Source organism: Panthera onca, chromosome D3, assembly GCF_046562875.1.
Source record: "Panthera onca isolate mPanOnc1 chromosome D3, mPanOnc1 haplotype 2, whole genome shotgun sequence".
Lineage (NCBI taxonomy): Eukaryota > Metazoa > Chordata > Mammalia > Carnivora > Felidae > Panthera > Panthera onca.
Genome location: NC_138350.1, coordinates 69,408,254 through 69,434,034, shown reverse-complemented (window position 1 = coordinate 69,434,034; position 25,781 = coordinate 69,408,254). Strand labels below are relative to the sequence as shown.

Genomic DNA, 25,781 nt, shown 5'->3' with positions numbered 1-25,781 from the left:
ATGCAGTTTAGCCGGCCCCCGGCTCCTTTAAAGGATGGCGATGTTCCTGGGATTAGTTACATTCATCTCTTGTCAGGATGAGTGCTCTCCTCACTGCCTAGCTCAGGTAAGACATTTTCTGCACAGAGCATTTTCTGCATTCAGCCGATTCTATTAAACACTGTAGTTCAACACAGTTCATTGATTGCTATAGATTTAACCAGTTAGATTGAAAGATGTTCATAGGCATTGATGATTAGTTTTTGGAAGTAGGGGTATGAGTGATGGTGTGGGCATAATTCATGTTCAGATAGGAAAAGTGTTAAGCTTGAACTTTTTAAAAAACCTTCATTGGCAAAGGGGCGCCTGGGTGGCTCAGTCAGTTAAACGTCTGACTTTGGCTGAGGTCGTGATCTCACAGTTTGTGAGTTTGAGCCCCACATTGGGTGAGCTCAAGCCCTGCCTCGGAGAGCACGAGCCCTGCTTCAGGTGAGCCCCACTTCTCTCTCTCTCTCTCTCTCTCTCCCTCTTTCTCTCTGCCCCTCACTCATTTGTTCTCTCTCAAAAAAGCCAAAAAACAAAAAAACCTTTGTTGACATTTATTTTATGCTGAATGGGCCATAAGTTGTTGTTGTTGTTGTTGTTGTTGTAGTTTTTCCAGTTTCTTCTGGGAAGGTGTTTCTTCAGTACAATGATCTGTTCTTTTTCAGTAAGGATCATCCCAGTATGGCAGGAGGAGTTTATATGGGGGTTAATCTGACCCTGAGCTCTGTAAACCCAGAGGCACATTTTTGGGGCCTTGTTCACCTGGCTGAGCTCAGTGACCGATGAATCCATATCTAAACTCTTTAACTTCAGCATTACTCTCTGCATTTTTCAGCACACGCAGTACGATTTTGGGCCCACTGACCTGTGTCTAACCCCATTTTCTGGCCTGAGCCCCACACCATAGTAATGATGGAGTGGCATGCATTGCTTCTATAAAGTGACATCTTTCAGGGACTCAGTGGCTTTTCAGATATACATACCTTTGATTGGGCTGTTTCATGGACGTTCTCAAAGTAAACACAGAGATTTTAACCTCTTGATTTGCATGATTTGTCAGGGTTTTCAGGTTCAAGAGAGTAGAGAACCATTTTCAGAGATCATCTCAGGCTACTTACGGAGGAGTTTTAACTTATTCTTACACTGGGGCACGGATAATGACTGTCAAGTAATAAAGTCAGGAAAACAGAAGGCAGGACAGTCAGACAGTGAATTAGATGAGCAAATAACTGACAGCAACGTTCTGTCCTTAGAAGCTGTCCAGCTGGAGAGCCTGGGTATCACCTGGGTATCGCGAGGCTCCCACTTCCTTGGGCTGGAGGGTATTTGAAGCCAAGGAATAAACTCGGTGCTTCTCCCTCTGGCATTTACTTTATTCAAAGATGTGAGACAAAAAGACCATGGCTTTTATGAGAAAACAAGACAGAGATGTAGTAGAGTGGGAAGCACACAGTGCTGAGGTTTGAGAAGAGCTGGCTCTGGGCTCTGCCATTGCTGCAGGTGGCTTCTGGAAGAGTCTGGGAAGCACAAGGCTCCCTCTCGCATCCGGGTCATCCACCTGGGCTCCCAAACCCGTGCTGCACCTGCCTCCTGGAATGCTTTTCTTCTCTGTCTCCCTCTGCCGAACTCTGTTTCTGGTAAGTCCGGGTACAGATGCTCCTTCCTTTGCGAAGGATATCCTGATGGACTGCCCTTTGACTCCATGCTCCTTGTCAGCTCCTCTCTATGGGCACGTGAGACCATGTCTCTGCTCCTCTCTCTCCTGGCTCCTGGCACAGTCTGAGTATTTTGTCACCTGGCGAGCACTGTGCCTTGTGGAAAGTAGGATCTCAATAAACATGCGAAGAATGAACAATGAATGGATGAGAAGTTGGTATTCCCAATCTGTGCCTGGGCAGGCAGCCGATTTTATTTCTTTTTGGAAGTGAAAATCAAGACAGTGTTTGGCCTGACCCAGAGGGATTTCTTAAAAGAAGATGAGAGGGAGGAAACGAAAACCCTCCCTCTTAGGTAAGTTTCCTGCCGAGACAAGGCTCCATCACAGAAGGAGGGGCCTCTGGCAATGCTCACACTGGAGAAAAGCCATTTGATCGGTAACTATTTGTTCTAATTTCCCAAGTCTGAAGGGAGAGTGAACTGATGATTGATTTAGTTCTGCCTGTTCCCCTTTTCATCAGTAATGCAGACTAAGTAATTATCCTTTTTGATTTCTTTACTTACATCAGCCCCAATAATGTACTTTTGCATATAAGGAAATATTAATTAAGAATGAAAATAGGGTCATCAAACAATAAAATTAAATAATGGTGCATGAAGGACATCATGTCGTCAGTGTATCAATATGTTGCAATCAAATTATCAAAGAAACTTCCTAATTCCCAGAAGAATTGTGCTGTGACCCAAGGCCACATTAGGAGAAGCTTAGCCCTGTTGGGCACCGTGTCCTAATGTCGCTGCTTCCCAAGTTTGTGCTGTGTCTGGAACTCTGTGGGGCCCTTGGCTGTGCCCATGCCCTTCGTGGGAAGTGTTTAACACAGCTGGAGTTGGGTCAGTAAGTTTCCTGGGCACGAGTTTGGGTTCTGCCCATTTGGCAAATGAGGAAGATGCTATTTCTCTGTCAAATATTTTAAAACCTGAATACAAAAGAAACTTTAAACATAGGGGTCGTATATAGTATCGGCTGTGTTCCTGCCCATGCAGTGGGTAATTCAGTCCTGGTGCCCCAGTGAGATTTGGCAGGGATTTCCCTTCTCCAGCAGCCTCTGTTGCCTGATTTAATTTTATCTGCTTTTTGGTCATTCTAAGCACTATATGGATTCGTTCAGCATAAGAAAACGTCCTCCCAAGTCTTATTCCCACTTTTGGGAGCTAACTGAACTCTGGTTTTACAGAAAAGACGACGGCTAATTCGGAAGAATTAAACTTGCTCCTCTTTCTCATGTGTGTGTTAATGTATCTCCAACCCTGTGGCTGCCTCCCAGTTTCAGACAAAAGGGGGGCATCTCTCTCCCTCCTCCCCCTCCTCCTCTGTGCCCCGGACTACCCTCCCCCATGTTTTGTTCCATTTTTGTTTTTGTTTTTGTTTTTGCTTTTTTGCCTCTTCCTCTTCCACTTTCTGCCACTTGCATAATCCAAGTCTCCCTTGCAACTGCTTTCAAACACGGCCAGGCTCAATTCTACTCTAAAAAGCACGCAAGAAAACCGGAACGCCTTTGCTTGACCTTGCTGTCTCTTCTAGTCTATTTACTGCCCTCCTTTTGCAGCAAGACATCTCAATTTCCTCTTTCCACATAGCCCCGTAGCTCTGTGGTCTGGCTTGCCTTCTCTGTCACTGTTGAAACTGCATTCTCAGAGGTCACCACGAGTGTGCAGTGGGCCCAGTCCAGAGAGGGTTTTGTGTTAGCTTAATTATTCTTGTTTTCTCAAGAGCATTACTTTTCCTTCTCTCCGCTTTTTCTTTCAACCTTCCACTCTGACGTACTTCTTTGGTTATATCGTCTGCATATGTCCTAATTGGATTTCCCAAACTTGCCCGTTGCATTGCATGGTGGCTAAGAGTCTGAACTCTGCCTGCAGTTGAACTCTAACTCTGCCACCAATTAATTACATGACATTTGGCAAGGTCGTCTCTCTGTGCCTCAGTTTCCCCATCCTTAATATGGGAGTCACAATAAAAGTACTTAGGTTTGTTGTAAGAATCAAGTGAGATATTCTGTGTAATATTTATCTCCATGTTTGGCACAGAGAAATATCCAATAAACATTTATTAGCATAACAATAAACTCCTAGAGCTTTGAAAATGTAACTTTTTTCTTTTAGAACCTATTCCCCACCTTGCCAAACACAAGGCCAGACAATAAATAGTTATTGATAAGTAGATCTCTGGGAAGTCCAGGGAAGGAGGAAGTACTATTATTCCCAGTTTTTCGTTTTGTTTGTTTTACCAACAAATCAACAGTTTAAATCGGTCCTTTCAGGACCGATGGTGTCTGTTGAGCAGAGAGGGGCGTCAGCCTTAGAGCTCTAGCTGTTGGTGCACCAATCAGTCACAAAGAAGCTGCTTGGCCTGGAACACAGTGTCCCATCCTTAGATTAAATGCGGCTCTAACAGGATTAGGGAAGGAAGGCCTGCAGCTGTGTCCCCAGCCTGGAACCCGTCCATTGAGTGATGCTGCCATCTGGTGGCGTCACGGGGGAAACCGCTCCGGGCAGAGCCCTTTGGTTTGGTGCAGGGGAAGAGCCCAGAATTGCAGTCCTTTCTTTACAAAGTGTGGGTGAGACTCGGAATGACGGAAGAATACGGGGACAACACAGCAAGGGGAAGGGGGAACGACACCTCAGCACACTTTGGGAAAGTAAAGGACACAAGTAATGTTTGCAACCACTAGGAACAATCTCGCCGGGATTCGGGGGACGATTCCCTTCCCCACCCCAATACCATCATCTAAACTTTCCTTTTTCCCTATAATTCTCAATTTCCAACACTCTGTAGCTGACCCGTGATCCTGAACAGATCTGTTTCACCGTCCCATTTCCTTTCTTCTATGTTAGGAATTCAGAGCTGGGAAAATTGAGCCGAGTCATCCCAGCTGGCGACCCCCCCACCCCCCCGAAACAGCGGATATCGGATATCGGAGTAGCCCGGGACCCCACGCTCCAGCCGCACCTGCTGCACTTGACCACGTGACCGCCACAGGTAAGGCCCGCTGCGCGCGGGGGGGGGGGACTCAGCCGCGGGAGGAGGTCTATCAGGGTTCCCCAGGCCTTTGTGGAATGCCATTCGGGTCCCTGGCATCTGGAGGAGTTGTTCTCTTTGTAAAACTGAAGTGGGCAACGCTGACCATGAAGCCAATCTTTTTTTCTTTTCACAAACTATGTCAATCCAGCTGTGACCAGTAGATAGATTATAGATCATTATATCAAGTCATCAAAGAGTTTTAGGAAGGGAGGGGACTGAAGATGAGATATTGGTGCTTCAAACCGAAGTGTGGACACAGCGTGTCCTTGTCTGATGAGCACGCCTGTCGCCACCTGGGAGCCGGACACAGGCTTAGCACACTGTGAAGGGTAGTACAGATGTGGTGCTGGGACTCTACTCTGCCACCTCGAGCTATTTGACAGGAGTCGTTTACATGACTCTAAGCTCCATTTCCTTCTTTTCTAAAGTGGACATAATTAAGCCGACTTCTCAAGATGACTGTGGAGATTAAATCAAATGCGGGAAAAGCCTCTTATTTGAAAGATTGGGACTGAAGACCTCATGGAAGAAGCCTATTGAAGCAAAGATTCAGAAAAGATGATGCTTGTCTCAAATATCTTACCTTAAAATATAGAATTTCCTCGTCTTTAATGTAGGGCTATGGTCTTTTCTTTGAATATGGATCCACTAGCTGGCGGGTTTTGAGCTGTCTTGCATAAGGCACACGCATAATGCTTCTTCTGTGAATTCTGGTTTTGGTTTCTGTCGGTGGAATGAGAGCTTAAGGGCACCGGGGGGAGACACACGTAAAGTCCCTTCTGCAGAGTGATTCAAATTCCAATTGTTCCACTAAGACTCTTTGCAAACGTTTACCGTCCACACCGATTCTAAGTGGCAGCTTTCTCGTTGTTGAATCTTTCCAAAACATTCCATCTTGCTTTCATAGAAACAACTTCCTTTCTTTGTGTATTCATATTTCATCGATGTCTATAACACTTAACTGTCACGGTTACCATAACAAGCACAGCTGTCAGAAACTGGTTCTTGGTAAGCTTGTAAGGGCTAGTGGAACAGAAGTGAGGAGCAAACACCGTGGGCCACAAGCATTGGTTGGGCCTGGAGAATACAGGGAACCTGGCACGTTGGCTCAGCAGAGGTCCGCCGAAACAGCATCTCCTGCAGTGTATACAAAGTGCTAAATATAATGCCCAGCATACACAGTACCCAATAAATGGTAACTATTAATATTATTATTATCATTAATAAGGTCAGTGTTGGGAGGATTGGGAGAAATCTACCAGTTTCTTCCCCTTGTTTTACAGAAATGATCAAAGTATTTTGTAATTTTGGCCTTTATAATATACCTTTTGGCTTCACTAAGTTAAAGGATTATTGACCATAAACCTTATATTTTGAGTCAGAATCTGGGAGTCAACCTAAAACACAAAGCAATTTTTTTCTTTTTTCTTGTTTTTAGAGTTTATTTCTTTATTTTTGAAAGGGAGAGAGAGCATGCAAGGGGAAGGGGCAGAGGAAGAGGGAGAGATAGAGAATCCCAAGCAGAATCCTCAACAGTGCAGAACCCAACACAGGGCTCAATCCCGTGAACCGAGACCTGATCGCGACCTGAGCCGAAACCAAGAGTTGGACCCTCAACCGACTGAGCCACCCAGGCGCCCCACAAAGCAGTTTTCTACATCACCCTAAATCCATGTCTGTTTCGGAAGACCAGGTGGAATCACAACATGGTGACAAAGACAAGCTCCGGGGTCTCAGAAAAGGCAAAAACCAGGGGAACAGGGCATTAGCACGCTCAGGAAGGACTTCCCGGAAGAAGAAGAGTGGGTTGAAGAATGCACACAGGGATGAATGAAACTATAAGCAGAGCCATGCCATTGGCTTCAAAGTGGCCAGGTGGCCTCCCAGACCCAGTCCCACTGGTCTAGGCACCTGTGCTGACCAGGGCAACGCGCCAGAAAACCCTAATTCCTCATAGCAAAGCGTGGGGGTGACTGGGCTTGCAGATGGAGTTAGAACAGAAATCTAAGAAATCTCTGAATCCAGGGTGCCTGGGTGGCTCACTCAGTTGGGCGTCTAGACGACTTTAGCTCAGGTCATGATCTCGGGGTTCGTGAGTGGGAGCCCTGCGTCCGGCTCCGTGCTGACAGCTCAGGGCCTGGAGCCTGCTTTGGATTCTGTGTCTGCCTCTCTTTCTGCCCCTCCCCTGCTGACACTCTGTCTCTCTCTCTCTCTCTCCTTCAAAAATAAATAAACAGTAAAAAAAAAAAATCTCTGAATCCATATACATATGTTTATTCATGGTCTGTTTAAAATGCTCCTCTCTGAGACCCTGTATTGCAACAGATGGAAATTTTTCTTTTGTTTGACTGGATTGGGTCTAAAGGACTTAAGTGTCGGAAAGGAAATGGGAAGGAGTGCACGTGGGCAGCGGCAGCTGTAGGCTCAAGAGTCACAGGGCTCCAGGTGGGGGTTTTGGGGACCCCCAAGTCACTTTTATGTTTGTTTTCTTTTCTAAGGAAACTTTTTAAGAAACGTGTACGAATCATTGCCTGTGCAGCTCAGGGTGATTTTAATTCTATTGTGAAAAAAATTCAGTGTGCTTCATGAACATATGCAGTCAATGCCTTGTTCTCTGCAAAGTCACCGACATTCTCCCCTCTCTTCTACCCTCTTGGCCCCAGCTGCTCCTCTGACTTCTGGGGTCTCTCCTGATGTGTGAGTATGCCAACTCTGGAGTCATTTATGTTCTGTGTAGAGAACACATACCAGTGTGTGTGCCGTCACACAGCGTAGAAAATGCAGTGCTCAGGCCCTGCGCACTCTGGGATTCTGGTCCAGTAATTCTGGGCTAGGCCTGGGGTTTATAACAAGCACTGCAGGGGGCTCTAACGTCGGAGGCCCAGCCAACACTGTGAGAAATACTTTGCTTTTCCTGCACCAGAGATCAAGATGCAAGTTTGAGCTACATCACAGTTTTTACCTTATGATGGGGAGGTAGGGAGGTAGGCAGGGCTTGCTAGCAGAGATGGTGAGCTAGAGGTGGGGTCCTGCGTGTTTTTCTAACCACATACTGAATATGCCATGAAGAGCACTCAACACTCACGAACTTGGCACTGCTTGAGAGCCTTCTGTGACCTTAAACTCTAGAGGTGCCTATTAAGAAGTGACAGGGGGGTGCCCACGTGGCTCAGTGGGGTAAGCATCCGACTCTTGACTTCGGCTCAGGTCATGATCTCACGGTTCCTGAGTTCAAGCCCCATGTCGGGCGCTGGGCCGATAGCATGGAGATTCTGCTTGAGATTCTCTGTCTCCCTCTCTCTCTGCTTGGGATTCTCTGTCTCCCTCTCTCTCTGCCCCTCCCTCGCTTGTGCTGTCTCTTAATAAAATATGTACATATAAAAAAAGAAGTGACAGGGCTGGCTGCTTGGCTTCTGAAGCCTGGAGATGTTTTGGACGGCTAAAAGACTTACTTGCTATGTTAATACTACAAGAGAATTCTCTCTCAGTGGAGAGAAGCCTCAGGCATGATTTTCTTCTGCCCCGGAACCAGAGACATCAGCCACTTTATCATGAGGCTTGTGCCACAACCCCCACCCTCCCCAAAGTGAGCAGCCCTCAGCTTGAGGAACTTTGCTTCTTTTAAGCTCCGCCTACCCACGGTCAGACACTAGTCAACTCTGATCTGGAGCATTCAACCCAAAGAGTGACAGGTTCTAGTGCAACAGCGGGTTGTGTGCAGAAAACCACCCAAGGGAGCAACCAAGCATGTTCTGTCACAGTGTGAATTTTTAAATCCTTTCATTCTGGAGAAGACTGGCATAGTAATACTCTAGTTTCTTTCTCTTAATGAAGTGTTTTCAAGGTATGGTCCCCAGGCCAGTAGCATCCCAGTATCACCTGGGAGCTTGTTAGAAACGTAGATTTGAGGTATGCCTGAGTGGCTCAGTTGGTTAAGCATCTGACTCGATGTCAGTTCAGGTCACGATCCCACAGTCCTTGAGATTAAGCCCCGTATCCAACTGTGCGCTGACAGCACAGAGCCTGCTTGGGATTATCTTTCTCTCTCCGCACCTCCCCCGCTCCTGCTCTCTCTCTCTCTCTCTCAGAATAAATAAACTTAAAAAAAAAAAAAGAAAGAAATGTAGATTTGGGGTCATCCTTCAGATGTACAAAATCAAAAACTCTGGGGATCAGGTCTGGGACTCTGTTTTAAGAAGCCCTCCAGGCAATTCTAGTGCACGTTCAGGTGTGAGGACCGCTAGCTTCATGTCACGTAAAGCTTATGGGAATGCCTTTATTCAAACACAGACGATATTGCTAATCGGTGGGGTGATTTTTTTCTGGGCTTTTATCTGAGATCCCCATTGTAGTAGTGAGGGGAGGTCTGCTGGCCAGAGATGTAGAAGAAATAGAGACTAGGGGCTGGAGATGAAGGCATGTTTTCATGGATCTCTCCAGTGTCTTCTGACCAAGAGAGCATTACAGAAACCAGCAGGGATGGAGGGGCAAAGACAGTGGAGAAACCAAATCCTCGCGCGCTTCAGGTCAGAGTCAAATGTTCCAAAGCACAGCTGTTTAACAGGGCTGGGTTTTGTCAGCCACCTGTGTTTAAATAAGTTTGCAACTCGAGTAGAGTAGATAGGGTGGCCAACATGTCCAGGTTTCCCCAGGACTTTCCTGGTCTTAGCATTTAAAATCCCATGTCCCAGGGAACCCCTCAGGTCCAGGGTCAGTGTGTATTTTTACCGTACCACCCATCAATTCTCCAGTTCTCAGCAGATACTGACTAGTTGTCCTAGAATTCAATTCAATTCTGACATTATCTCCTGTCACATCCACAGGTTAGGGGCTCAGCCCCACAAGGCAGTCCCCTCTCCCTTTACTTTAGATGCTAATGGCAAGTATGGGGTGTCACCTGTGCTTGTGACCAACCAGCTGTATTGGATGTTCCCACATTCCCCTCCTTGGGTTTGATGAATTTGCTAGAACGGCTCACAAAACTCAAGAGAAACATTTTATTTACTGAGTCATCGGTTTATTATAAAAGGATGTAACTCAGGAAAAGCCAATGGGAGATACAGAGGGTAAGGTATGGGGCAAGGGCGGAAAGCTTCTATGCCCTCTCTGAGCGTGCCACTCTCCCCAAATCTCCACTTGTTCAACAATCCAGAAGCTCTCTGAACGCCATGCTTTTGGGTTTTTGTAGAGGCTTCATTTTACCTTGGCACCACGATTAAATCATTGGCAGTTGGTTGTTGAATTCTATCTGCAACCTCTCTGGCCTCCCAAGAGGAGAGGGTGGGACTGAAGTTTCCAACCCTCCAATTCCCCTGGCAACCAGCTTTATCCTTTGGTGAGAAAGGGCTTTCTGAAAGTAGCCTCATTAACATGACAAAAGATGCCTCGATCACTGTGACCACTTAGGAAAGTCTAAGGGTTTTAGGAGCTCTGTGCCAAGAATGGGGACAAAGACTAAGTATATATTTACTATAGATCACAATATTGCAGGGCAAACCAAGGTGATTGGTCACTAGTCACGCCAGCTCAGTGACTGCCCATTGGAATTACTCGGTGAGTTTTAAAAATTACCGATGCCGGAGATGGTGACAGACTTGGTCTCTGGTACAGCCAGTGCATTAGGATATTAAAAGTTCCTCAGGTGATTTTATTGCAGCTGGGGTTGAAGAACCCCTGCAGCACCTGAATATCATTTCTCCTACCAAAAAAATTTTTAAACCAAAACAAAAAACAATGGTTCTGATGAAGTTAGACTCCTACCACATACCTTATACAAAAATAGCCTCAAAATGGATCAACAATCTAAATATAAGAACTGAAACTACAAAAATCTTGGAAGAAAACAGGGGTAAGTCTTCATGACTTTGAATCTGGCAGTGGATCCTCAGATCATTAAAAGCATGAGCATCAACAGCCAACAGCCATGAAAATAGATAAATTAGACTTCGTCAAAATTGAAAACGATGGTGCATCAAAAGACATTGTCAAGAACTTGAAAAGACAACCTACAGAGTGGCAAAAAATATTTGTAAATCGCATATTTGATGAGGGCCTAGGATCCAGAATATATTAAGAAATCTAGGGGCACCTGGGTGGCTCAGTGGGGTAAGCGTCCAACTTTGGCTCAGGTCATGATCTCACGGTTCATAGGTTCGAGTCCCACGTCGGGCAGCTCAGAGCCTGGAGCCTGCTTTGGATTCTGTGTCTCCCTCTCTCTCTGTGCCTCCCCCACACACTCTGTCTCTCTCTCTCTCAAAAAAACAAAACAAACAAAAAAAAAAAAACAAGAAATCTACAACTCAAAAACAAGCAGCCCATTTAACAAACAGGCAAAGATTTGAATAGACATTTTTCTGGAAAAGATATTGAAATCACCAACAAGGGCACAAAACGATGCCATTAGTCACTAGGGAAGTGCTAATCAAACCCACATGGACATGCCACTTCACACGCACTAGGATGGAAATGATGATGATGATGATGATGATAATCAATCGGTTGTTATTGGAAAATAACAACTGGTGATGTGGAGAAATTGGAACCCAGGCACATCACTGGTAGAAATGTAAAATGGTGCAGCCACTTGGGGATTCCTCAAAAAGTTAAACATTGAATTACCACATGACTCAGCAATTCCACTCTTACAGATAGACCCAAAGGAATTGGGAGCACACCAGTGTTGACAGCAGTGCTGTTCTTAATAGTTAGGAGGTGAATATAACCCAAGTATCTATCAACAATGAAATGAATGGATAAACAAATGTGGTGTATCCATATCTAGGCCTACGTTGGAGATATTGTGGGTCAGGTTCCAGAACGCTCAATAAAAGTGAATATTACAATAAAGTGAGTCAAATGAATTTTTGGTTTCCCAGTGCATATAAAAATTATGCTTACACTATACTATAGTCTGTTAAATGTGCAATAGCATTATGTCTAACAAAATATACACGTTAATTAAAAAGACATTTTATTGCTAAGAAACCGTCATCTGTGTTTTCAGCAAGTCATAATCACTGATCACAAATCATCGGAAGAAATATAATAATAATGAAAACGTTTGGAATATTGCAAGAGTCACCCAATGTGACACAGAGACACGAAGTGAACAAATGCTACTGGAAAAATGGCACCACTAGACTTCCTTGACACAGGGTTGTCACAAATCTTCAATTTATAGAAAACACAGTAGCTGTGAACTGCAGTAAAGCAAAGTGTAATAAAATGAGGTATGCCTGTCATGGAATATTATCCAGACATAAGAAGGAATGACATACCAATAAATGCTATTACATGGTTGAACCTCAGAAACATTATACCAAGAAAAGGCTAGACACAAAAGGTTACAATATTGTATGATTCTATATAAAATACCCAGAATAGGTCAATCCATAGGGACAGAAGGCATAAAAATGATTGCCAGGGACTGCAGTGAGGGCAGCATGGGGAGTGACTTCGTCGTGGGTATGGGGTTTTCTTTTTGGGGTGCTGAGAAAGATTTAGGACCAGATAGAGGTGGTAGTTGTGCAACATTGTTAAAATAGTTGCGTGGTACATGGATTTCACCTCTTTTAGAAAAAATCAACAGTTCACTCTTAGGTACAACATAGAATTGAAACTGATCGCTTTAGCAGTCAAAAACCCGACACAGCTGGCCTTTAACTACTTTCTGTTGCCTTCTCTTTTACACTCTCCTATTTTAATTGTTGTTACCGCTGCTACCAGGACACTAGCTACACGGAACCCCACTGGAATCCCAATGCGTCAAATATGCTCCTGCATCTCCTTTATTTTTATCCTTGTATTTTTTGCTGTTAATTTTGGGCTTTGTTAACCAACTTTATTAAGTATTTTTTGCCAGATTGATTGTTGTTATATTTGGGTTTTTTTTAAGCTTATTTATTTATTTTGAGAAAGAGAGAGAGCGGGGAAGGGGCAGAGAGAGAGGGAGAGAGAGAATCCCAAGCAGGCTCTGCACTGTCAGCACAGAACCTGATGCGGGGCTCAATCTCATGAACCGTGAGATCATGAACTGAGCCGAAATCAAGAGTTGGACACTTACCCGACTGAGCCACCCAGGTGGCTCATATATATATATAATTTTATTAATCAATTTTATTTTATTATTATATTTATTATTTTTATTAATTTATTAAATTTATCAAATTAATAAATTTATTAAATTAATTTATTAAATTTTATTAATTTATTTTGTTATTTTATTTATTATTTATTTTATTAATTTATTAATATATTAATACATATAATTTTTATTTATTTGCTTGTTTTTTAAAATATAACTTATCGTCAGGTTAGCTAACATACAGTGTATACAGTGTGCTCTTGGCTTCAGGAGTAGATTCCTATGAATCATCACTTACATACAACACCCAGTGCTCATCCCAACAAGTGCCCTCCTCAGTGCCCATCACCCATTTTCCCCATTCCCTCTCCCCCCCATATTGTTTTTTAATTGAAATATAATTAACATACAATGTTATATTAGTTTCAGGTATGCAACACAGTCACTTGACAATTTATTGATTGTATTATATACTGATATTATTGATTGTATTCCGTGTGCTGAATGCCTCTTCTCTAAAGTTCACCGACATGCAGGGTCTCTACCAGCTGTTCCAGCCCACAGTCCTCTCTTGACTCTTGTGGCTCTTAACTTTACACCTTGCCCTCAAAATGTGGTCCTCATACCAGCAACAATGGCGCCCCCCCTAGGAGATTATAAGAAAGGCAGCATCTGAAACCTTCACTGAGTGAATCTGCATTTTAACAAGATCCTCTCATGACTCAAGTGCACGTTAAAGTCTGAGAAGCACTGGTTTATACTAGTTCAGACTGGTTTATACTGTTTATACTAGTGCACCTCAAATCAGGCTGTAGATCAGAATCACTTTGTGAGCTGTATTTATTTATAATATATATTTTATTTTTTTAATGCTTATTTTTGAGAGAGAGAGAGAGAAAATGTGAATGGGGGGAGGAGCGGGGGGGGGGGGGGGGCAGAGGATCCAAAACAGGCTCCATGCTGACAGCAGTGAGCCTGATGTGGGCCTCAAGCTCATGAACCATGAGGTCATGACCCGAGCTGAAGTCAGACGCTCAACTGACTGAGCCACCCAGATGCCCCTATAATGTATATTTTAAATAAGATATACCCATGGTAAAATTACAAAAACTGTAGATATAGAAAAAAGTATGAATAAGCAAGTCTTCTTCCTACTCTGGTTGCTCAGATTTCTACCCCCAAAGACAATTTTTGTTAAAGTTTCTTGGGTTTTCTTCCCTGTTCTCTTTACATATGCAAGCATATGTGTGCATGTATATATTTCCCTTTCTGTTCTTTTTACACAAACAGTAGCATACTGATTTCCAGCTTTCACTCAATAGCATGTTTTGGAGATCATTTTAGCATATGTAGGTCTGCCCAATATTCCTTTTTTCCTTCTGAAAAAGGATGTTTATTAACATATATCATCTATATAGATTTTTCTTTTTTTAAGTTTTTTTTTAGAGTTTTTGCCCAATATCCTTTTTAACGACTGCGTAGTAGTTATCCTGTAGCTGTATATTTGTAATATATGTGTGTAACTTGCTTGTATTAAATAGTAAGTTACAACTATTAAAGGACACTGCATTACAAAGATCACTTGTTACAAAGTAGTGCCTATCCTATGTATGCGTTTGAGCATCTGAGCTACAGTGTATCTGTAGGATGCAAGGATCGCTGAAAGATATGTGCGTCTCAAAATTGTAAGAGATGATATCCAGATCCCCTCTAAAATCCCAGTATACATTCGTGGGGAACTTTAAAAAACACAAAGTTTTGGGGCGCCTGGGTGGCGCAGTCGGTTAAGCATCCGACTTCAGCCAGGTCACGATCTCGCGGTCCGTGAGTTCGAGCCCCGCGTCAGGCTCTGGGCTGATGGCTCGGAGCCTGGAGCCTGTTTCCGATTCTGTGTCTCCCTCTCTCTCTGTCCCTCCCCCGTTCATGCTCTGTCTCTCTCTGTCCCAAAAATTAAAAAAAAAAAAAAAAAAAAAAAAAGTTGAAAAAAAAAAAAAACCACAAAGTTTTTTCAGGCTACTTTTTACTTCCACTCGTGAGGATCTGTGTGGTCGGGGCCCAGAGTCTTCATTTCATCTCTTTGGAGATTCTGATACAGGGAGGCTCTGGGATGGAATGGGAATCAGGGGACAGACCATTGATGCCTCTGCTGCCTTTCCTCCTGCTCTTTATCTTTCCACAGGACTGTCCCATCTCCTCACCAAGGGTTCTGGTTCCCAAGGACAAGCCTCAGGGATGTTGTTTCTTTGTGTCCTTACCCCGGCACAGTGCTTTGTATGACATTGCCTGTCGAGGACAAGGCTCAGAGGAGTGTTTGTGGCTCATATGACAATTCTGGTGGGTTTTTTGTTTGTTTTGTTTTTTAGTCCCATGGACCAAACACAAAGAAGAATCCTGGGCCAGCCCCTGCCGATCCCCACCACCCAGCCTAAAAAGAAAAGGACGTCAATGGTGTCTTTCTTTTCAAAGGTCTGTCACCAAATGTTATAAACAGAGGTCCCTCCCTACCAGCCACTTTGTAAAGTGTGCTTGCCTGGTCTGCATTAGTTCTGGAGGCTCCACCGATGCTCCTTTTGAAAAAAAATGCTTGGTGACACTTCTTATAACTCAGACAGAATGTTTACAGGAGAACGAGATGAGCTGGGAAGAATTTAGCTTGCTGCACACTTAATAATAATAAAAATATAGAATAAAGTGCAATGAATATTGAGAAATAGTGATGAGACTTGGTAATCAACCAGATACCCAGTAGAGCCATGGGTCCAGCCTCTAGCCCCTCACTACTAAGGATAGTGAGGAGGTGGCTTTTTCTTGGATTTTGTCTGGATCATGCATTGTCCTTGGTTCTGACTCCAGTACATGTGTGTGAAGCCTAGAACACTGGGGCCTTCCTGGAAGCATATGTTCACTACAGAGGTAACCCATCTCTTGCCCTGCAGTTAGAGTTTAGTCCTTGAAGTAGGTTCCTGTGTCAGCTGCACAGTGTTCCCCAATTTGCATTCTTTATACATTTCTTTTCCTAATCTTAGTTGCTCAGATGCGTGCATCCTGGGGTGGGACCTCCTTCAGGTGCCCTGAAATGTTTGTAGATGTGCTTTGCTAGCTAGGTCAAGTGTTGTTGAGAGGTTGAGGAGGATGAGTGCCGAGAGTTAACCCTTGGATTTAGCCACATTAGTGGGGCCATCAACCTGATCCCAGAAGGTTCAAGAGATAATGGAGAGAGGAATTGGAGAAAACAAGTAGAGACACCTTTTTCAAAGTGTTCGGCTACAAAGTAGAGCAGAATAATGGGGAAGAGCTGGAGGGAAAAGAAGGGTCAGGGAAACTCTCTCCTTTGAGTTGGAAGCAGTACAGCATTCCTTGTCCTGTGGAGGGTCACTGTTCTCAGCTCACATCAACTGTCTAAAGCCCCCTTTCTTCTGAGCTCTAGCACACCCTCAGTGGTCCTCGGGCACCTGCCATAAGCCCCACCCAACCTACTCAACACCAGCCCTGCATTATTTTTCTCTACCTATTTCCTCTTCCATCCATTTTCTTCATTATGTAGAGCCACTAACGTATTTCCAGCAAAAATCAGGTGTCTTTGGGTGGACAAAGAAAGGCTGAATCGAGCAGGCAACACAGAAATTTTCTTTAGAGGGAGGGCTTGGGGTTGGGATAGGTATGACTCTGAACACTCCCCAGATCAATACATTTTTTACTTACTACCCAGATCTCTTGGACAGTGAGTCTCCAGAATCAGGAGCCTCCGAAGAACGTGTTTTTCATCTTGGCAGAAAGAGCCCAGGACCCCAATGCTAAAAAGCGTCACATGGCAATGAGAGGCCTGGGAGCAATGGCCTCTGAGACCCCTGACAAGGTAGGAGGGGAAGGTGGCACCCAGCCAGGCTGACGGCCTGAAGTCCCCAGCGCTGGCACCTCACGTACTGGTTTTCTACTGCTGGGTGACAGGTCATCGCACACCTGGCGGTCATCATCTTGCAGTTTCCTTGGGTCAGGACTTTAGGCACAGCTTAGCTGGGTCCTCCGCTCAGGATCTCACGAGGCTGCAGTCAAGATGGGCCAGACTGCATTCCTTTCTGACACCTGTCCCCTCACAGCCTGTGAGCTTACATCTTCAAGGCCGGCAGGAAAGCCTCTAGCACTCATGCTGGCTAAAATGGAATCCCATGTAATGTAATGTGACCTTGGGAATGATATCCCATCACCACTGTCATAGTCTGTAGCCTGGAAACAAGCCACTGGTTTCTTCCGCACTCAAGGGAAGGAGATTGTACAAGGGTGTGACTCATTTGCAGTTATACGACAGTCGTTGCACCTCAGTATTATCAGCCTTGGGAAACAGAGCTGCAGGTGGGATTAACACACACCTGGACGTCCTCCTCTTGGGTGAATTTGATTTATTTTTGAATAATTACGCTTGTTTGGTAAAAGGTGTTATCCCCACCTCTGCCTTCAGTATCCATCAGCTTCTGTGACCATTCCGTCTCATCTTCTATAAAAGTACCCACTACGCCCCAGATGCCTAGATCATCCAGGCTTCCATACTCCTTGATGTGCCCTCGCTGGCCTCATCTGCTCAGAGGCCAAGCTCCAGATTGCTCTTTCGGTTCTTCTTCCAAGACCGAGCTGGCTCTTGGGTCAGGTTGATGGAAGCATTTGTACAGTAATAAGAGTTGTTGTGGCAGTTCCTGAAGAAAGCCATGCTCTTCGTCCAGGTCCTTGCTTATTGGAAGATTAGAAGTGGGATTGCTTTTCAACTCACTGGGAGCAATTCCTCAGTTGCTAGAATATTAATGCTTTTCACACCTTGTTAACAGGTGAAAAAATATAAGAAAATTGTCCTAGACCTGCTGGTGCATGGCCTGTATGACCCTGTGAGTGCTGACGTCATCCACGAGAGCATGAAGACTCTGACCATCCTCCTGGGCAAGATCCAGGGGAAAAGTTTGGGCTCCTTCTTCATAGACATCACTCTCCAGGCCAGGACTTTACTAGATGACGTAAGCGAGATGATTCAGAAGATTTCTGGGTTATTAAAGTTGAAGTGGGATTAGAAACATGAGCCCTGGCTGTGTTGCTCAGAGAACATGGTCTCTATTACTAACTTACTAATTAAGAAATCATACTGCGAGCCTAGTAATGTACCGGGGGGTTATGGAAAACGTATAAAGAATAGCATTCCATCACTACCCCTTAAGGAGTTTTTGTTTTTATGGAGGAGTGAATATACGTCCAATGAGGATGGGGATGGCGATAGCATTGCCAACGTGCGTTCGGTGCTCTCTGGCGAATGTGACAATAACCATAGTCAGCCTTTAGCAAGCCCTGACTGTGTGCCAGGCGTGGGGCTAGGCAATTTTCGTGGCTTATCTCAGATAATAGCCCTGTGAGGTAGGCACTGTTAATATCTTCACTGTATAAATAAGGAAAGCACAGCACAGAAAGGTTAGGTAACTTGCCCAAGATTCACAGAGCCAGCAAGTGGATATGAAACCAGGCCCTCTGATCACAGGAACTGTGCTCTTCATGGCCAGGTGACCAGGCAGGTTAAGCAGAAAGTACACGGTGTAGTCTGGATCTGAGATACTGCAGTTACACACGTACACTCTCTCTCTCTCTGTCTCTCTCTCTCTCTAACAGAAAGATAGTATCTGTAGAACAGGAAACAGAGCTTTTATTTACTCACAGAGCACCATGCATGAGCTCCCCACACCGAATTCTCCAGATGAACCTGCACCCCACGAGAGGAAGAAAAATCTTGAAATTACAAAATCTGGAGTTTATATATAGGAGCTTCTGGCACATTTGCCTCTCCTCCCGCTAAGAGAGACAGAGAGACGGAGAGACCTTTGCTCTGGAATGTGAACCAGTCATCTCTGGGGAGGGGAGAGGAAGGTGTCTACTTTACCTCCCTGGAATGTAAACAGATATCTGCAGGGAGATGTCTCGAAATCTCTCTGGAGGTGTCATCTTAATTTCCAGGACTCATTTGCCGTGCAATCATTTTTTTAATACCTGGTGAGGATGGAGATGATGATAGTTGGCTGTAATTGTTTTAAAGTTCACTTATTTATTTTGTGAGAGAGTGAGTGCACAAGCAGGGGAGGGGCAGAGAGAGAGGGAGAGAGAGAGAACCCCAAGCAGGCTCCACACTGGCAGCACAGAAGCCTGACGCGGGGCTCAAACTCACAAACCGTGAGATCCTGACCTGAGCCGAGATCCAGAATTAGACACTTAACCTTGCTAAAAGTCAAGGTACATAACAGTGGCATGGTGTGCTTCCATTTGTGTAAAAACGTGAGAAAGGACTACGTAATATATATTTTATTCTGTTTCTTCCTAATTTTCTGGAGGGCTACACACAAAATTTATAGCTTTGTTCATTCATGGGAAGGAAAATTAGTGGCGGGCAGAAAGGGGTAGGAAGGAGACTTACATATATATATGTATATAGTTATATATATATGTATATAGTTATATATGTATATGTATATACATATATATATATATATATGTATATATATATAACTATTTGGTTATTTTGAATTTTGAACCGTATAAATGTATTCTATCTCCAAAACACTGTCTAATAAAGAAAAGAGCTGGGGAGCTGGGATTAGCACAGAGGTCCCTCATTCTAGTCTTCTTGTCTGCTAGAGAAGACGTTCACTGAAGACTCAGCCCGTCTCCTCTGTCCCCCATCTCAGCCAGCTAAGCGCTTTAGACTGGATCTGGTGACCCACCTCCTACCATGCAACAAAGATTGATGGCTGTGTTGTTTTCTGATGCCCTTGCATTTGGGCAATGACTTGGATTTTGTTGTTTTCTTTACTGGGGATCCACAGGAGAATGACAACCTGAGATATTCAGCCTTTGTCCTGTTTGGGCAATTGGCGGACTTTGTTGGGCGGAAATGGAAGAAATTTTTCACCAGTCAGGTTAAGCAGACTCAAGATTCCCTCCTGACACATTTACAGGACAGAAATCCCCAGGTGGCCAAGGTAAGTCTGGGATTCCCCAACTAACTGCATGAAAGCTCTGTGCCATTCATCAAGGGGGCTGTGGCGCTGCCCCGTTGGGATGCTGGACCCTCTGTTCCCGCCAGTTCAGTTATGCTGTACTTGCTTGTGCCAGTGCGTCCCTGTGAATCCTGAGAAAGGCGTCTACTCAGGGTGTCATCTCTCTCTGAGCCAGAGTGCTGGTTTCCAGGGTGCCTGGCTGGCTCAGTGAGTGGAGTGTGCAACTCTTGATCTCAGGGTCATGAGTTCAAGCCCCACATTGGGTGTAGAGACTACTTAAAAATAAAATCTTTTTTTTTTTTTAAAGTGTTATCTTCCATTAGCTCCTCTCCCACCCACCCAATCTCAGCACGTGTCAATGCTAGATAAACTCAGGTTAATGGAGAGTGGGGGCAGAGAGGCCCAGGTCTAGTCTCTGGGGCAGTAGCCCACATACAATGATATTAATTCAGGCCAGTTAGCTTCTCTCACTGTGCCTGGTATAGATTTCCCACCTTTGGCTTCTCAGTCCCCGGTAGATCTTTTGTTTTATTCTTGGAGAAAACACATCCTAATGAGGTTGGATCAACTGCAGGCCTGCTTTGAAGTGGGGGAGTATTTCAAAACCACTGAGAGCAAAAGTTTCCATCGAACACTTGTCTTCTTTAAGTTAGTGCACACGGGAGGGACAGAGACAGAGAGAGAGGTATCAAACTTAGGAATCAGAACTACTTTTGATGGGACAATAATAAGGGCTGTGGTAAACTATAAAGTTATGCTCTCGCCACCAGCCCCAAATTATAAACACGGCCACCTTATAAGCAAAATCCTTTAAGGTTGATGTCTCCCATCCAAGTACTAACCGGGCTCGACCCTGCTTAGCTTCTGAGAGCAGACGAGATCGGGCATGTTCTGGGTGCTATGTCCTGGTTAACAAGACGAGGTTGATGTCTTCGAAACTTCTGGAAGTTACTTTTATACCCTCAGTAGCCCCCAGACCACAGATTGGGTACAATGCTCTTCCTTGCTTGGATTATAGAACTCTCTAATGTTTTTGACAATAAGATGGTAATACTATTTTTCTCAGGCTTGCAAAACAACATTTCGAGCCTGTTCTCCATATCTGAAAGAAAGAAAGGAATACAGCTTCCAGAGTGAAGCAGATCAAAGGAACCCTAAACTCTGCCGGCAGCTGGTGAGTGAAAGAGGGTAGGAGAGAATTCCTAGAGGCCCCTGCCCTCCTGGTGTCAACCCAGAAGGTGGACAGCCACACAAGGGAGTCACTCCCCATAAAATGACTCAGGCCAATTATGTTTCCAATAATATTGTCACTGACCCATCATGCAATGTAAATGACAAAATGCCCCGAGGATTGTGCACAAAATCTATTGGTACTCCCAGTTTAGATCAGTAGGCAATGATCTCCACCTCTGAGAATCTGAAGATTGATCGTCCTCATGCTCTGTGCTTGACAACTATCTACACCTTCTAGAGTCAAGGAAGCGTATTGAATCCATCCCTCACGTGCCCTTTTGCTGATTTCTTTCAGAGCCACTATCATCCAGAGCTCCTGCAGTTCCTCTATGCAAATAGGATTCTGTAAACACAGAGCAGCAGGGAAATTGTTCCAGTGAGCACCTTGCAGGGGGCCGAGAGTCCCCCTCTTTTAACTCTTCTGGATGCTTCTGCTTGCCTCTTGTGTTTGTAATAGCAAACAGGATGCTGGGAGAACAGATGATGGCAGTTGCGTGGACTTGTATAATTATATCCCAAGCAAATTCTAAATTGCTTCTATATATATCATCTTCTCCCCATACAAATTTGATGAGAAGGTACACACTTTGTTTAAAACATTTAAAGTATGTGTAGATTCAGTGCTTATTTCTCAGCCTTTTCCTTCTTAAGTTCATCTCGGTCACCTCTCTTTTATTTTTAATGTTATTTTTAATTTCTGAGGCTTAGGAGAATATTATTTGAAGTATTTTTTTTTTTTTAAATCTGCTATTGACACTTTGGTATTGATACCTTTTGTTGGCAAGATCTATTTAAAGTCGGCCAAGGGACCAAGAAGGGGGTTTAGAGGGTATCTTTAGCTTCTCCTAATCTTCAACAGTCATTGCCTTTTAGATCATTCCAAACATGAATTAATAAAGAGAAAAAAATATCTATAAAGCACGGGGTTAAAAAAAACCCATAGTAATGTATGGAATGATAAGGAACATTTACTGAGAATGTTTATTGGACACTAAGCACTTTGCAAGTATTATTTACAGCCTATGAGAAAAGTACTATTATTATCTTCATTTTATAGGTGGGAAAACTAAGGCACGGGGAAATTAAGTAGCTTGCCCAAGATGACCCAGTGAATGGATGGAGCCAGAATTCAAATCTGTATGGACGGACTTCTGGAACATTTAATTACAATGTGATTCTGCTTCAATGTGGAATAATTGACAGATGGTTAGAAATGTAAAAAACAAAACAAAAACACATTAAAAAACTGCCTAGCTGCTGCTCTATTTAACTCAGTTAACTTTTGCTTTTATATGTGCTAAGTACACATTTTTATTAATTAAATTTGTGATCTGAGTATATATTTGTATTTGTCACCTCTTGGCTAATTAGGTCAATTTTGGTGACCGATTCTAGTCCTATGAGGGATCACATGGCTCTTGTGAAAATTTCAGGAAAAATCTCTTCATCCCTCTGACCTTCTGTCCAACCAGTTTGCTTCCCAAGCTTCTCCTATAGAAATTCTGGTATTACCACTGAACTTGGCATTCAGACCATACTGGACAAGTCTGGGAAATGGAAAACGTAAGAGGGTAATAAAGGCTGTAGAGGGATCTTAGTGTCATTCTGAAAACCAAGAACTCCATCTTCTGCTCTAGCTCTCCAGAGACAGGGCCTTGTAACACAGATGAGGGCTGAGTTGTCTCCTAGGAGAGACAAGGATGTGGCAGATGGCGGAAGGGGGAGTTGGAGCACGAATGGGTTTTCTTTCTTCCTATTTTGAAGCTGGGGTACATGACCTGGGGAGCTCTTGGGAGTGACACAGGCTCAGGAGCAGGAGGGATGGTTCTGAGCTGAGAGCCCTCTCCCTTCCCAGATGTTGGCCTGTTTGAAACTATGTTCCAAGGTCCGTTTAGAATCTGATGCAGTTCGATTAAGTGATCAATAGTGGCTTGAGAACTGCATTTTGCTAGCATGCAAAAAGGTGGAGGTAGAGTGAGGCAGGCAGGTTATGTGCTGTAGAGCAGAAACATCAATGTACTTAAGGCCCGTTAGCTGATTAAAATTGTGGAAGATGCTGTTGAATTGACTTTAAGATTTCTGGTAGACTGGTAACTCTGGTGGCCTCCAAAGAATCATGCCTCCTGATATTCATGCCCTTGTGTAGACCTCTCCCCTTGAATCTGGGCTGACTTTGTGACCCACTTTAACCATTAGAATATGCTGAAAATACCACCGTGCCAATTTTAAGCTACTTTTTAAGAGCTTCCTTTTTTGTGCTCCGGGTGAAGCCAGCTGCCATGTAAGAAGTCAGATTACCAGAAACAAAGAAGAATGTCTGAGACCACCATTTTGGAAGGAAAACCAAGCTAACCACATGCAATGCCTTGTGGAGGAGAGCTGAGGAACTCAACCTACAATGAAGTCTGAGGTCCAGATGTACGATACAAGTTGGCCGTTCCAGCCAGACCTCAGTTGTTCAAGCTACCCCAGCTGACACCCCGTGGCAAAGAGATGAGCTATCTCCATGAAGCCCATCCAAAATTGCAGAATCGTAAGCAGGTTAATCAAATCAAATCATTGTTGTTTTAAACCACTAATCTTTGGGATAGTTTATTACTCAGCAATAAGTAACCAAAAAAGATTCCTTATCATTAATTTGTCTTTTGGCCAGTTTCATTTTGCTCTTAATAAGTCCACTTTGAGTTTGAACTACATTTCTAGAAGGTTATCATGGAGCTCTGTGGTGAGAGCAGGGACACCTTGCTTTTGTACCGCAAGCCATGCCTTGTTTTCCTTTTTGTATCTCACCGAATGTATCACAGCACCTAGCACGTAGCAGATGATCAAGAAATATTTGCTGAATGACTAAATAGTTCCAAATTGTAGTGGGAATAGAGTCCAAACTAGTTTGCTATTCTGGGCTCTCAGCCATGGGTTCACACTCTTCCTTTCCAGCTTTTTCTTCTGTTACTTTTTGGCTTTAGCCAAATTTGGCTCCTCTCTCTTCCGTAAACACTTCTTAGTCTCTTATACTCCTTTGCCTTTGCTCAGTCTGTTCCTTTTGCTTCGAATTTCCTCCCTTGCCTAGCCATGCACACACACACACACACACACACACTTCATATGTATAACTTATGCCTGCTCGAAGACTGATCAATGTCTGATCCCCTCAATCAGATGTGAGTTCAGCTCACATCTCTGAAAAAATTCTAACAATCTTAGGCCACTTAGCATGTTTTATCTCATTTGCAAGGTTTTACCTACCTGCCTTAGGTTGAAGCTGCTGAAGGAAGGATCCTATCTTGTATAGCTTTGTAACTGTCACATGACTTCAAAGGTACTCAGGAGGTGCCCAGTAAATAAATGTTGTTTGGGGAGAAAAAAGTCAGAAAGTCATCCGAAGCTACTACTCCTTCAGAGAAGCCCATCTTGACAAATGAGGGCTGTCATTTCTCTCCTCATAACCAGACTGCAGGTTACCTTTATGCTCATGTCCTTAAAGTATCCCTTTTGCCATAAGATGCCTATTAATTTGCCAGTCTAGAGGTAATGCTTTCGCATTTCTTATTTTTCAACACTAGATAAAGAACAGTGAGTGAATTAAAGAAAAGGAATATTCTCGTGCTAGCATGCTAAGGGCTCGGGGTAGAGGTATGCATGAAACTTGATCCCTGCTTTCAGGTTGTTCACAACATGGGTCTTTCTTAAAGGGACAGAGAAGGGAGAGGGAGGACAAGGAAGTTGGGAATCTCACAGGTGATCGGTACTCAGTGTCAACAGAATCCAGTGGAATGCCAGTCCATAGAGTAATGAATGCTTCAAATACTATAAAAAACACAAGCGTGTGTTTTATAAAGAGAGGAGCAGCAGCTGTGTAGGACAGCTAGCAGATAGTGCTAGAAATAAGGCAGATACATATCTCTGCTTTTCTGTGTTTTCCAAGCTTTCTGCAATAAGCCATGTATTACTTTTGTAATCCTAGAACACATGCAAAAATGCTGTTTAAAATAAAAATTAAATGCCTGTTGGTGTGTAAAGTGGTCTGCTTTGGAAAGACTGGGATGGTTATTGCTCATTCTCCATAGTATGTGTTTGCCTTTGTCCTTTCGTGACATTTTTGTTTTAGCCTATTGATAACAAATGGCTTATGATTGATTATCATTGTATTTATGTTACTGAATTTACATTCTTTCAGTCTGACCATAGTAGAGTAAGTCTTTTGTTCCTGTATTTATTTTTATGTTAAATGTTCTTAGAAAAACCTTGGATTCTAAATTTTTTTTTACTGTTTATTTATTTTTGAGAGAGAAAGAGACAAAGCGTGAATGGGGAGGGACAGAGAGAGAGTAGGAGACACAGAATCCAAAGCAGGCTCCAGGCTCTGAGCCGTCAGCACAGACGTGGGGCTCGAACTCATGAACTGTGAAATCAAAACCTGGGCTGAAGTCAGACACTTAACCAACTGAACCACCCAGGCACCCTGAAATATTTTGGATTCTAGAAAGACTCAATATGCATCCCTGTTTACTGAAGAGAGATGGTTTGATATTGCAAAGGTGCCTTTAATTTATCAAGTTAAGCAGACTCCCAAGCCTGACATATAAGATTCTTCGTAATGGACATCAACTTATGATTTCCCTTGGCTAAATTCCTACTTCCTGGAATGCTTCCCTCTCTGTTTGTTTCTATCCACCATTCCCTG

At 43.8% G+C, this 25,781-nt stretch overlaps 1 protein-coding gene across 4 annotated transcripts; it reads left to right on the top strand.

Annotated features, from left to right (window-relative positions):
• On the top strand, window positions 1-25,104 carry MRO (maestro). 4 transcript variants are annotated; one of them, XM_060613873.3, is made up of 8 exons: window positions 1-106; window positions 4,576-4,720; window positions 15,209-15,311; window positions 16,555-16,701; window positions 17,663-17,845; window positions 19,691-19,846; window positions 20,931-21,038; window positions 23,368-25,104. In XM_060613873.3, exons 3-8 carry the CDS (start codon window positions 15,213-15,215, stop codon window positions 23,380-23,382), a joined length of 708 nt encoding a protein of 235 aa, XP_060469856.2. In that variant the 5' UTR covers window positions 1-106; window positions 4,576-4,720; window positions 15,209-15,212; the 3' UTR covers window positions 23,383-25,104. The 4 variants fall into 4 exon arrangements, with proteins under 4 accessions (XP_060469856.2, XP_060469854.2, XP_060469851.2 ...); XM_060613871.3 differs by having other exon boundaries at window positions 22,155-25,104; XM_060613868.3 differs by having other exon boundaries at window positions 21,393-25,104.
• The last annotated feature ends 677 nt before the right edge of the window (window positions 25,105-25,781 follow it).